At 41.6% G+C, this 14,536-nt stretch overlaps 2 protein-coding genes across 2 annotated transcripts; both read right to left on the reverse strand.

The window, feature by feature from the left end:
• Positions 1–787: 787 nt before the first annotated feature.
• Positions 788–2,794, reverse strand: LOC100251841 (UDP-glycosyltransferase 83A1-like). Its single transcript, XM_002281226.5, has 2 exons — positions 2,004–2,794; positions 788–1,844 (listed from the first exon to the last, which is right to left on the reverse strand). The coding sequence occupies exons 1-2, from the start codon at positions 2,488–2,490 to the stop codon at positions 964–966; spliced, it is 1,368 nt and encodes a 455-aa protein (XP_002281262.1). The 5' UTR covers positions 2,491–2,794; the 3' UTR covers positions 788–963.
• Positions 2,795–10,901: 8,107 nt separating this feature from the next.
• On the reverse strand, positions 10,902–13,663 carry LOC100244932 (UDP-glycosyltransferase 83A1-like). Its single transcript, XM_002281174.5, has 2 exons — positions 12,988–13,663; positions 10,902–12,780 (listed from the first exon to the last, which is right to left on the reverse strand). The coding sequence occupies exons 1-2, from the start codon at positions 13,475–13,477 to the stop codon at positions 11,897–11,899; spliced, it is 1,374 nt and encodes a 457-aa protein (XP_002281210.2). The 5' UTR covers positions 13,478–13,663; the 3' UTR covers positions 10,902–11,896.
• Positions 13,664–14,536: the final 873 nt, after the last annotated feature.

Raw genomic sequence — 14,536 nt, forward strand, 5'->3', positions numbered from 1 at the left:
AGTACAATTGAATTTGTTTGGGTGAATAATAACATTAGAGGATGTACTTCGAGTTTATTGTATGATGAAACTCTTTTGAGCGGAAAAAAAAAACCAATTTTGCACATGAGTGCATGCTTGAGACTATTTCTGTATATATTTGTCATTTTTTATTTGTGTTATTGGTTGAGCTTACCAAGGTTTTCAAAGTATAAATATACCTTATTTTGTCAAATATTTTAAATACATACCAGAACAATATTATCATTATTTCCTACACATTTCCATCACTTTCAAGAATATCATTCTTGACACAAATTTGTGCATGGTGGTTAATTATACATCCTATCAAGGCATTGAGGAGTTTACAAAAGAACATAATGTGTTGTATATATAGAGGTGAAGACATATGTAAGTGCCAGCCCCTGACCTAGGAAAATAGAATGTTTGTTTCATATAAATTTATGTATTTGCTCTTTCGTATTTAATGAATTTACTTTGTTAGTGTCAAATTGGGTCTGTGTTTGATATTTGTCGAGTTTTTAGTAGAATGTATGAGTGATATATTTATAGAGCTTATAGTAAACTCTATGGGTGATTTTCTATGTCTAATACATATCTTTTGTGCGATTGGAAATCATGCATGTTAATATCAAAATATCTCATATTAATTCAAGAAATATTTTTTGTGAAAAAATTGAACTTTAAAACATAAAATCATTATTACATATTCACCCTCCATAAATATCGGGAATCAAGATTCATACTTTCAATGGGTATCAAAGCATATTGAATTTAAAAAATTAAAATCTTTTATTCCTACACAATCTTGATTCACGGAACCACAAGGACCAGATCATCAATGAAATTTTATCATTGCTTTAGTACTCGACAATTTCTGTGGGTAGGAATACAACTTGAGTAGGTTGGGTTGGGTTGGGTTGATGGCGATTTAACACATTTGGGTTGGGTAGGAAAATGTCTTCATTGTTTCAGTGCTTCAACAAAGGTTTGGAAATTCTTGTAAGAAGATCCACCTTCAATCACACTTTTTCTAGCCATTTCCTTCAACTTCTCTGCATTTGCTTTTATACCATCATCAGAAACCAACTTTTCGATCTTCTTCTTAATCTCATGCCTTGATATGAATCCATTTTCATCTGGGTTCAACCCCAAGCCCACCTTCCATTTGTCGCATATGTAACTCTGATTATGGAATTGATCTGCAAAGTAGGGCCAGCATAGGAAGGGGACTCCCATGCCTATGGCGTCCATGGTTGAGTTCCATCCACAATGGGATAAGAAACAGGCAACAGAAGGGTGAGCTAACACCTTTTCTTGGGGTGCCCATGAAACAATCTTTCCATTCTCAGCAACTCTCTCTATGAAATCAGGGTATTCAGCAACTGATCCATCGGCGAAGTCTGATCGGACAACCCATAAAAATGGCCGGCCTACAAGTTCGAGACCAAGTGCTAGTTCATTGAATTGGCGCTGGTTGAAGATTGCTAAGCTGCCAAAGGCAACATAAATGACTGAGCCAGCAGGTTGTTTATCGAGCCAGCCTATGCAGGTCGAATCCTCATGCCAAAAGTTTCCAGCATAATGACCCAGATGATGACTTGCAAGCAATGGACCTATTGATAATATGTTAGGAATCAACTCACAGGCAGATGAGTCAAGTTCGTAAACAGAGTTGCTAAGAAGCCAATTGGAAAGATTCATAACTTGGATGGCTTTGAAAGCAAGTCGGAAACAGATCTCTTGTAAAGTTGGATCAGTTGGGCAGCTCCAGGGCAATCTGTTGCTGATAAAGGCTGGGATATCCTTTGCCAGGCAGATAAACTCGTGGTTCAGAAGAGATCCTGCAAAGATGTTTCAATTTTAATTGAATTTTCAGGGGCTATTAGCTTTAGTCTCTTAACTTGTTTTCAATTACTAGAAATCTTCATGTTTCATCAATTTGGTATAAGCAACAGATTTAATTTTAGAAATATGATATGTGCAAGTTTAAGTGTTAATACCATCAGTAGTATTTAGAAGTCCGGCCTCAATAAGCCTTGGAATGTGAAATGCCAAAGCCAAGCTTCCTGGTCCAAAGGGGCAAAACGCGACCCTCTTGATCCCCATCTTGTCGGCAACCTCTAGCGCCCACCCAAATGCTGAATCAGCAATAACACAAGTGATCTTCTCATCATCATTCGAGTTGTTAACCTTCTCAATCAACTCCTTCAAATGACCCGGCATGACTCTTAAAATACTGTCTGTCAGCTTGAGTGAATCTTTTCGATCCTCCCCTGGACCCAGTCCATCTGGGATCGAGGCTAGCCCTATCCGACTCCGAGCCTCATCCTCATCTGGCAGTGCAGCCACCAGTTTTTCATGTATGAAGTCTGAGTTAACAAAGGTGACCTTGATCCCGTGATCAGAAATCTGGTACGCAAACTTCATAAAGGGAGTAACATGTCCTTGTGCTGGGAATGGAATAATCAGCACATGAGGTCGGCCCATGGTTGCTGCCAGCACTTCTGCTTCCTCTGATCCCAAGTTTCAGGATTAATACTGCTTCTCTTTATTAGCCTGAGCCCTCTATTGTGTGAATCGTATACCTATTTGCTAAAATTTTAGCTGCAGCCCATCTCCTATTTATGAGTTCCATACGTCATCTGAAAGATATGGTGTTGTGGCTCAAGTTCTTTGTCACTTTGGTTTTATCTTCTATCTATTTTGTCTTGATGAAGCATCTTGTGTGGCTCTCCCGTCACTTTGGTGTAGCTTTGAACCTATATTGCACTGATAAACTTTTGGTTTCTGCATTACAAACTCCATATATGCAATAAACTTTTTGTTGGTGCAGTCATTGGATTGTAGCCATTTTTCCTACTTGGTTTTTCCACCAAGTTGCTGATACCCTATGGATTTATTCTCAAGAGCTGCAAGGTATATTACGAGGAAGTTATCATCGGTTGTTTACTTTGTCTTTAACCTACAACCTCTTATGTATCTAGCCTCATTTTGTTGTTGCATGAATGGTTTGAGCTCTTTGTTCATATCCCATGCATGTATTTGTTAAACAAGCTTGTATTGATGTTGAGCCTGATTGATGCTAGATTTGGACAATGAAGGGAAATGAAAATTTGGACATGCAATGGCTAGATTTCACCTTAATAGTATTCAATTAATGCTTCTATATAAACAGTACTCCAAATGCTTTAGCATATATTCTTGGGAAGTCATCTCTAGTTTACTTTGTTCTTTATGTAGGGCCTTATGCAGCTAGTCTCTTTTTCTAGTTGCATATATGGTTTTGAGCTCTTGGTTCCTTTCCCTTGTATTGATTTTTTTTTCTCTATCTTATACCTTCGAATGATCCCGTTTTCCTCTTAGTTCAGCCCTGCATGCACCCACCTTTGTAAATCACAGATATGGAAGTGGTCGCCAAAGTAAGGACAGACCTTCATCATTGAGTTTCCAAGCAGAGTGGATTAAGAAACCAGCAAGGACAAACCCTTGGCATTGATTCACTCAGCCGGTGGCAGAGACAAGAATTTTTCTAACTAGAACAGAAGCATTACAATAACCCTGGATGAATTTTAGAAATTGGTGAAAACGAGTAATTTTAGACTTTAGTTATCAATAAATATAATATATCAAATTAAAAATTGATTTTAGGATCTTACCAATTAAAAATTGAAACTAAAAAGGAAATTTTTCAAAAAAGTTAAAAAATGGTAATAAGATACAAAATGTTATTATTTTTTTTTCTCAATAATTTAATAATCTCTTTTAAGAAAATTATTTTTTACCCCAAATGACTACATATAAATGAGTTGGAAGTAATGAGATATTTTATTAATAATTTCTTATGATATAGTAACTATCATTAAAATTTCAAGTAAAATATAAATAGCTAGTTAGAGTTTGATTGTTATTATCTATTAAGGTACCCTATTCTAGCAAAATTCTCTAGCACCGAAGAGGTATTGTTTAGAAGATTTACTAGTAATCATTGGATTTGTGAATTCAAAATCTATCAAGCAATAGGAAGACACAGAACTAACTAAAAGAACTTGACTACAAAGTTGTAGTTGACAATTATTTTTTCCCCAAATATTATGAGATCTCTAAGTATTTTTTTGAGATTTACATTGGCCTTTGAAAAAATGAAATTATCATGAAATCATATTTAAGACCATTCAAGTAAGTATGATTGAGCTTGTTGGGGTGAATAATAATATTAAATGATGTACTTTGAGTTTATTGTATGATGAAACTCTTTTGAGCGGAAGAAACCAATTTTGCACAAGTGTTTGAAATTATTTTTTATTTTTATTTTTGTCATTTTTCATTTGTGTGTTATTGGTTGAGCTTGCTAGGGTTTTCTAAGTATAAATATACCTTATTTTGTCAAATGTTTTAAATACATATTAGAACAATCATTATTTCCTATGCATTTCCATTTTTTTTTTGATAAGTAAAAGAAGTATATTAAACGAAAAGAGGAAACACAAAAAATCGGTGCCCTCTAAGTATACAGGGAGTATACACACCACCTTTCCTAACTAGGAGCCTATCCAGTCTATAAAACTTACAAGAGAAGAATGACTCTCTGCTAGGGAACCCCTGACCCAATACCAAAGATTACATACAAAAGAATATTTCAACCTCTGAAGCGAAAGGTCCTCATCCCCAAACGCTAACCTATTTCTCTCCTTCCAAACTGTCCAAAAAATACATAACGGCGCCATTTGCCAAGCCTTCTTGCGTCTTTTTCCCACAAACCCTCCATTCCACTCAAGAAGGGTTGCCTTCACTGAACACGAGAGAGTCCAAGATATACCAAAAAGAGAGAAAAGAAGGTTCCATAGGACCCGTGTCTTGATACAATGCAGTAGGAGGTGATCCACTGTTTCTTCTTCAGATAAACAGAGGAAGCACCTATTTGCCAAAGAGAACCCCCTCCTTTGAAGTTGCTCCTGAGTTAAAACTTTGCCCCAAGAAGCCTCCCAAGCAAAGAAAGCTACCTTGGGAGGCACTCTTGCCCTCCAAATTCTATCACTAGGAAACAAAGAAAGACCCCCCGGTTCCATCATAGAATAAAGGGATCTAACTGAGAAGACCCCATCCTTTGAAGCTGTCCATATCACTCTATCTTCCTCCTCCCTTTGAACCCTGAAAGCTTGGATCTTCTGCAACAACCGTTCCAACAAAATAATCTCCCAATCGTTAAACGCCCTTGCAAAGAGAGGAGTCCAGCCAATCCCATCACCAACCGGATTCCACACATCCGAAACCCAAGCATTCTTTGACATGGATATGGAAAAAAGAGAAGGGAAAGACTCACAAAGAGGCCCATCTCCACACCACTTGTCTTTCCAAAATTTCACTCTTTGCCCATTACCCAAATGAAAGGCTACCCTGCCGTCAAAAAGCCCCCACTTCTTCCTAATTGCTTTCCAAAGCCCAACTCCATTTCTTCCCAACACATCCCGAGTACTCCACCCCCTTCCTCTACGCCATACTTTAGACTAATTACACTCCTCCACAATGCATCTCTCTCATTAGCAAACCTGCAATTCCACTTACACAATAGGGCGTTATTCATCAAAGATAAATTTCTCACCCCTAGACCACCTTTTCTTTTCTCCAAACATATCAAGTTCCATCTTACAAGGTGAGGTTTATAGGCTAAAGTTCCCCCACCCCACAGAAAATCCCTCTAAATTTTCTCCAGTCTCATCCTTACTTTTCTAGGCAAGTGAAATAGAGACATCAAATAAATAGGCATGCTGGACATAGTGCTTCTGATTAGGGTGAGTCTACCCCCTTTAGATATGTACTGCTCTTCCACATAGCAAGCCTTCTACGAAAACGCTCTTCAACCCCATTCCACACCGCCAAAGAATTGAAAGCTGCCCCAAGGGGCATTCCCAAATAACTAGAGGGAAAACCTCCCACTTTACACCCCAACTCCAAAGCCAAACCCTCTATATTCAGCACCCTTCCAACCGGGATTATCTCACTCTTCTCTAAATTAATCCTCAACCCCGAACAGGCCTCAAACCACATGAGGAGCCAACTTAGATATGTCATCTCGTCTGGAGAGTCCTCACAAAAGACTAACGTATCATCCGCAAACAACAAATGCGATATATGCATCCCCTCACCCCTCCCACCACTCACTTTCCACCCAGCTAAGTAACCCCCACTAATCGCCCTTCTCATCATACTACTAAAAACCTCCATGGCAATCACAAACAAATAAGGGGAAAGGGGATCTCCTTGTCTTAGCCCCCTCGTGCTTTGGAAAAAACCGGATGGAGACCCATTGACTAACAAGGAAAATTTCACTGTGGAAATGCACCAATCAATCCACTTTATCCATCTCTCTCCAAACCCCATCTCTTTAAGAACGGCCAACAAAAAACTCCAGCTAACATGGTCATAAGCCTTCTCTATATCCAACTTGCATAACACCCCTCCCACATTGTCTTTCAACCTTGAGTCCACAGCCTCGTTTGCAATCAGCACTGCATCCAAAATCTGTCTACCCTCCACAAAGGCATTTTGAGACTCTGAAATCACTTTCCCCATAACCTTTTTAATTCTGTTGGCCAACACCTTGGCCAGCAACTTGTAGAGGCTACCTACAAGGTTGATGGGCCTGAAGTCTTTCAAGTCTTCAGCTCCTCCCCTCTTTGGGACTAGTACAAGGAAAGTTGCATTAAGAGATTTTACAAATCTACCCCTCTCATGAAATTCCTTGAAGAATCCCATTATTTCAGCCTTTACTAAATCCCAACTGAACGACCAGAAGGCCATGGTGAAGCCATCCGGGCCGGGGGCCTTATCCTTGCCTAGATCTGAAAGTGCCACGAACACCTCCCCTTCCGAAAAGGGAATTTCCAGCCCCTCAGCCTCACAGTTGTTTAATCTCAAGAAGGGCAACCCCTCAATACCAGGACGCCATCCTCCTTCTTCAGAGTACAGATTATTAAAAGCACCCACCACACTATTTTTTAATTCTAACTCCTCCGTATGCCAACAATCATCCACTTTCAGCCTTGACAACCAGTTTCTTCTACTATGCGCGTTCGCCATCCTATGAAAAAATTTGGTATTATTGTCCCCCTCCTTCAACCACAATTCCCTTGATCTCTGTCTCCAAGAAATTTCTTCCCTCAGCACCCATGTCTTATAAGCCTCCTGAGCCTCCTTCCTTGCTTCACAATCCTCCAGACTCAGAGTTGAATGATTCTCCACTGTATCCCAGTACACCACCTGGCTGAGAGCTTCTCTCTTCTTAGTCTCAATTACCCCAAAAACTTCTTTGTTCCAAGTCTTTAATAGCCCTTTTAAGGCTTTTAATTTTGCATCCAGGACAAAACTAAGAGACCCAGTAAAAGATAAACTGCCCCACCAGCTCTTCAACTGATCCATGAATCCCCTTTCCTCCAACCACATATTCTCAAATCTGAATGGTGACGGGCCCCTCTTCAAACCTCCATCCTCAAGAAGAATAGGAGAATGATCAGAGACTGGTCTAGCAAGAATCCCCTGCATGGCTCCATTGAACATTCTGTCCCACTCATCCGTAACCAAGAACCTGTCAAGCCTAGATTGAGACTGGTTGTTTAACCCCCCTCGCCAAGTAAAGAGACCCCCCTGTAAGGGGTAGTCCCTTAGCTCCAAATCCTCTACCACTTCAGTAAATCTTTTCATTGAAGCAGATAACTCACCTCCCCTGCTACGCTCTTCCGGGTATCTAATCATATTAAAGTCTCCCCCCACACACCAAGGGTCTCTCCATAACCCTTTTATTGATCCAAGCTCCTCCCAAAAAACCTCTCTATCCCTTCTACACACCGGCCCATAAACACCAGTGAAGACCCACCTCATCCCATCCATACAATTCTTGAACAGACATGACACTGAAAAAATCCCTTCTTCCACCTCCAACAAATCAACCACTCTGTTGTCCCAAAACACCAGAACACCTCCAGCTGCCCCCTTAGAGTTAATTGCTCTCCAGTCAATATGTCTTCCCACCCCAAGGCTACGAACAATCCCCGTACTCATGTCCTTGATTTTTGTCTCCTGCAAACACACCACGTCCACCTTGTTGGATTTTATTACAGACTTAATGATTTTCCTCTTCTCATTATCATTTGCCCCTCTAACATTCCAAGATAAGATCTTTATCTTCATTTAATCCCTGATCCTGAATCCCCTCCAAATTTGCCTTCATTGGAAGCCAGCTTGGCTCTTTTATAGCTTACTGTCCATTCCAGCTTCTTTAATTCCCTAATGGATTTTGTGACAGAAGACTTTGTCTTTTTATTCTCCCTACCCTGATTTTTCTTTTCAATTCTCCCCTTCATTCTTCTCAACAGGTATAGAATCTCCTCCTCAAACCCAACTGTCGGCATGCCCAAGCAGTGACTGAATTTCGCAAGGCAGCTGGAGCTCCATACTTCCTCTTCGTCCCCCACTTCCACCTGAAGGGCCATCGTCTCCACTAATGGGCTTTCTAAAACCCCTCCAAAAGGAACAATGGCTAAATCAGTCCCATTTGCCTCATCACCCGACGCTCGCGGAGACATGTTTCCATCTTCGTGAACCGAGAGGTCCCTGTTCCTTTCTTCTTCCACGGCCCCAAACAAACCACTGATCACTCCCACTTTCCCCACCGCAGCGCCATCCGACCCTAAGAAAGGAGAAGAAGGAGAAAAAGCCCCACACCCCAAAGAGAAATTAGGGGATTTTAGTTTACGGGGGTACCTGGAAGCCTCGTTCAACAGCGCGTCGTCAGCGGGCTTCCGATGGCCGAGGGAAGGCTCCATGCCGCCGACGCAACTCGCGACCAACATCTCCTGCTCCAGCTCCGTAAGGATCCCGACAGACTCGGGGTGAGCCCTATAAGGGACGGGCTCCCTTAAAAGGTCCAAATGGGCCTCAGGATTAAAAAGCCCAGAAAGCTCCTCAATCCCCTTAGTCCAACCCGTCAATTTGGGGCAGAGAGGGGGCGGGCCTTCGGCCCAACCCATACCTTCCTTAGAAAACAGCCCTCCATCCCCTTTTAAAAAAGCCCCACTGCCAGTCTTGGGCCCAGGCCCACTCCCTGAGCAGCCCACTGCAGAGTCAACAAACTCCCTGCCCCATTCTTTGCCATCCATCCTGCTTGTTCTGCCACACGCCACCTTCACTTCAGTCTCCCTTTTTTGAAAATCTGCTTTGGGCTCCCGTACTCTAGATTCAGCGCGTGAGGCTCCCCCACCTTCATCCCTAACCTCCCACTCACTTCTTCTCTGCATCCGCAAGCATGACCCATCCTGCAACACCCTCGGAATGGCTTCCCACCACAAGCAAAGTTCCCACCTAGTGTTACCAGCCTCCACCTCCATTGTTCCAGGCCTTTTCATTCCCGAATTTTTAACCAAAATCCGAGCCCACTGCAGCTAAGAGAAGAGGGTCGTGTCCTCATCCACAGCTACAAACCCTCCACAGCAGTCTCCAATGCTCTTGAAGACCTCCCTACTCCACAGATGAAGAGGAAGGCCTACAACTCTTACCCACACTTCCTGGCTCTCTTTCCAAGTGCACCCCACTACCGGTCCCCACCTTTGCAATAGAAACTCTCTGTCCTTAATACGTCTGCTCCCTCTAAGAAGCACCATATCAGCTTCCCATTTGTTTTGAAACACAAACAACACCAGGGCCCCACCCAACCTGAATATTCTTATCTCCCCTTTCAGTAACCAAACCTCATACGCCCATCTCTTCAAAGAAGGCAATGACGGGATAGACTCAGAACTACCACCGAAACAACCCACCAGGCAATGCCCAAGCTGTTCCTCCCTATACATTATTGCCTTTTCCCCTAGGTTCACCCTCATAGACTCCACTGGCATACCTTTCTTCCCTTTAACTACTTCTGCATACGAACCTGACCCTTTCTCTGAGGTATTGGCATTGCTCTCCTCCTTACCCATGGACGGCACACTCTGGAAGCTAATCCTCCCTTCTGTGGAAGAGACCCCAAGAGCCCTCAAATTCTTAGCCAGCAAGAACCATCCCCCTACTAAGCCACTTCCCTCAGGAAAAACTAGACAGAACTTTTTCCTTTTCGCATCTCTGACCGAGCAGAGCAAAAATCTCCCAGCCGCATTAGAACGACATTCTAGACTGAATTTTCTTGCTCCTTCATCCCAAACTTTTAAAAGCTTCGAGGTAGACTCTCCTCTGCACCAAGCTTCCACACCTTCCAACAGAAGGCTTAAGCCTTTTTCTCCAAATCTTATCCAGGAGGAGAGACCTTTGCTCCTTTCCCAGATGGTTCCTCTTAGCCTTCCTCTGATCTCTTCAATGGATATTTTGAAAGACTTGGATTCAACGGCAAACCAACTCTTACCTCCCTTCGGAAACCCATGGGAGTCCCTCACTCCCATGCTGATGAATTTTCTCTCACACTCATAAAGAAAAGGGCAAAACACAACAAGACGAAAAACCCTAGGCTTCTTCCATCACTCTCAAGAACCTCATTGTTGACATAAATTTGTTTATGGTGGTTAATTACATCCCATCAAGGTATTGAGAAGTTTACGAAGGAGTGTAATGTGTTGTGCATGGATGTGAAGACATGTGAAAGTGTCAACTGTGTCAGACACAGACCTAGGAAAACAGAACTTCTGTTTCATGTAAACTTATGGTTTTATATTTGTAGAGTTTTTAGTAGAATTTATGGGTGATATATTTGTAGAGCTTTTGGTAAACTCTGTCGGTGATTTTCTATGTCTAATACATGTCTTTTGTGTGGTTAGAATTCATGTTAATATCTAAATATTTCATATTAATCGAAGAAAATATTATTTGTGAAAAATTGAACTTTAAGACGTAAAATAATTATTACCTTTTCACCCTTCATAAATTTCAGGAATCAAGATTCATACTTTCAATTGGTATCAAAGCATATTGAATCTAAAAAATTAAAATCTTTAATCCCTACATAACATAGATTCATGGAACCACAATGAGCAGATCATCTATGAAATTTTTATCATAGCTGTTGAAGGCTGCGTTACCAAGACCACTTCAATTTCCTGATGTACTCGCCTCTTCAACTGAAGATGATGCTTCCTTCTTTTGACCTACAAAAGATGTTCGGACAGGAGGTCCGGACACACCCTCCGATACTTTTATTAGTTTTGCTCTCTAGCATATTGATATTTTTTATGGGGCCCTTCTCCTTAGGAATCCCTTCCCTTCTTTGACTGTGTGGGGGCCTTTTATAGTGCTAGGAGTTTTGTCTCTTTAAATGGTGGGAAGACTTTTTGGCTGTCATGATGGTGCTTAGAGGGTGACAGAGCCATCATTATCCTGCAGGCGGCTGTCAGAGATTGCTGGATGGATGAGTTGCCGTCATCCTTGTCTTTTCACTCTGTAGGCGGCGCAGGGTAGGTCGTGGCAGGTCGCCTGAAGTGACCCAGGAAGGTCATGTTGAGCATGCTTTTGGTAAAATGAGTAATGATTGCCCGCAAGACACAGTCAAGAATCTTGTTTGAGACGTTAGCCACTGGGTTCGGATTGGACATCCGGACAGGGGGGTATGCATCGCATGTCAGTCCACGTGATAGTCCGGACAGAGGGTTGGATGTGCCATGTGTCAGTCCATGTGAACATCTGGACAGGGGGTTGGAGTGCCACGTGTCCAATGGAGGAGTGCCTTGTGAGGCCACCACGTGTACGCTTAGGGGTGGTCCCTACAATAGCTTGTCTCAATAATCTCAACACCTAATTTTCATGTTTCTTTAATGAAGTCTAGAATATAATTTCTGTCAGTAGGAATACAGTTTGAGTAGGTTGGGTCGGGTTGATGGCGATTTAACACATTTGGATATAGTAGCAACGGGAAACATCTTCATTGTTTCATTACTTCAACAAAGGTTTGGAAATTCTTGTAAGAAGATCCACCTTCACTCACACTCTTTCTAGTCATTTCCTTCAACTTCTCTGCATTTGCTTTTATAACATCATCAGAAACCAACATTTCGATCTTCTTCTTAATCTCATGCCTTGATATGAATCCATTTTCATCTGGGTTCAACCCCAAGCCCACCTTCCACTTGTCGCATATGTAACTCTGGTTATGGAATTGATCTACAACGTAGGGCCAGCATAGGAAGGGGACTCCCATGCCTATGCCGTCCATGGTTGAGTTCCATCCACAATGGGATAAGAAACATGCAACAGAAGGGTGAGCTAAAACTTTTTCTTGGGGTGCCCATGAAACAATCTTTCCATTCTCAGCAACTCTCTCTATGAAACCATCAGGGTATTCAGCATCTGATCCATTGGTGAAGTCTGATCGGACAACCCATAAAAATGGCCGGCCTACAAGTTCAATACCCAGTGCTAGTTCATTGAATTGGTGCTGGCTTAAGATCGCTAGGCTTCCAAAGGCAACATAAATGACTGAGCCAGCAGGTTGTTTATCGAGCCAGCTTATGCAAGTTGAATCCTCAGGCCAAAAGTTTCCAGGATAATGACCCAGATGGTTATTTGCAATTAACGGGCCTATTGGTAATATGTTGGGAATCAAGTCACAAGCAGATGAGTCAAGTTCGTAAACGGAGTTGCAAATAAGCCAATTGGAAAGATTAATAGCTGAGATGTCTTTGAAAGCAAGTCGGAAAATGACCTCTTGTAAGGTTGGATCACTCGGGCAGCTCCACGGCAATCTGTTGCTGCTAAAGGCTGGTATATCCTTTGCCAGGCAGATCAACTCGTCGTTCAAAAGAGATCCTGCAAAGATATTACAATTATTAATTTCCATCAAAACCAAGAAAATACTTAGCTACTTCCCCCGATTTTTATTGAATTTTCAGGGGCTATTAGCTTTAGTCTCTTAACTTGTTTTCAATTACTAGAAATCTTCATGTTTCATCAATTAGGTATAAACAACAGATTTAACTTTAGAAATATGATATGTGCAAGTTTAAGTGTTAATACCATCAGTACTATTTAGAAGTCCGGCCTCAATAAGCCTTGGAATGTGAAATGCCAAAGCCAAGCTTCCTGGTCCAAAGGGGCAAAACGCGACCCTCTTGATCCCCATCTTGTCGGCAACCTCTAGCGCCCACCCAAATGCTGAATCAGCAATAACACAAGTGATCTTCTCATCATCATTCGAGTTGTTAACCTTCTCCATAAACTCCTTCAAATGACCCGGCATGACTCTAAAAATACTGTCTGTCAACTTGAGCGAATCTTTTCGATCCTCCCCCGGACCCAGTCCATCTGGGATCGAGGCTAGCCCTATCCGACTCCGAGCCTCATCCTCATCTGGCAGTGCAGCCACCAGTTTTTCATGTATGAAGTCTGAGTTAACAAAGGTGACCTTGATCCCATGATCAGAAATCTGGTACGCAAACTTCATAAGGGGAGCAACATGTCCTTGTGCTGGGAATGGAATAATCAGCACATGAGGTCGCCTGCCCATGGTTGCTGCCAACACTTCCACACACTTCTGCTTCCTCTGATCCCAAGTTTCAGGATTAACACTGCTTCTCTTTATTAGCCTAAGCCCTCTATTGTGTGAATCGTAAACCTATTTGCTAAATTTTAGCTGCAGCCCATCTCCTACACATGAATTTCATATATTATCTGAAAGATACGGTGTTGTGGCTCAAGTTCTTTGGCACTTTAATTGGTTTTGTCTAGATCCTACCTATTTTGTCTTTATGAAGTGTCTTGTGTGGCTCTCGGTTACTTTGGTTTAATTTTAAAACCTAAATTGCACTGATAAACTTTTGGTTTCTGCATTACACACTCCATATATACAATAAACATTTTGTTGGTGCAGTCATTGGATTGTAGCCATTTTTTCTACTTGGTTTTTCCACCAAGTTGCTGATACCTCGCTGTGTATTTTATTCTCAAGTGCTTCAAGGTATATTACGAGGAAGTTATCATTGGTTGTTTGCTTTGTCTTCACCTACAACCCCTTATGTAGCTAGCCTCCTTTTGTTGTTGCATGAATGGTTTGAGCTCTTTATTCTCATCCCAGCATGTATTTATTAAACAAGCTTGTATTTTTGTTGAGCCTGATTGAAGCTAGATTTGGACAATGAAGGGAAATGAAATTTTGGACAATGGCTAGATTTCACCTTAGTAGCATCACTCTCAATTAATTCTTCGATATAAACATTACTCCAGATGCTTTAGCATTTATTCTTGGGAAGTCATCTCTAGTTTATAACTTTGTCCTTTATGTAGGGCTTTATGCGGTCTCTTTCTCTATGGTTTTGAGCTCGTGGTTCTTGTCCCTTGTATTGATTCTTTTTCTCTATCTTATACCTTCAGATGATTCCATTTTCCTCGAGTTCAGCAGACGCTTTAGAATATATTTTTGGGTAGTCATCTCTAGTTTACTTTGTCCTTTGTGTAGGCCTTTATGCAGCTAGTCTCTTTCTCTAGTTGTATATATGGTTTTGAGCTCTTGGTTCTTTCCCCTTGTATTGATTCTCTTTCTCTATCTTATACCTTCAGATGGTCCCAT

The sequence above is a fragment of the Vitis vinifera genome, chromosome 17 (assembly GCF_030704535.1).
Source record: "Vitis vinifera cultivar Pinot Noir 40024 chromosome 17, ASM3070453v1".
Taxonomy (NCBI): Eukaryota; Viridiplantae; Streptophyta; class Magnoliopsida; order Vitales; family Vitaceae; genus Vitis; species Vitis vinifera.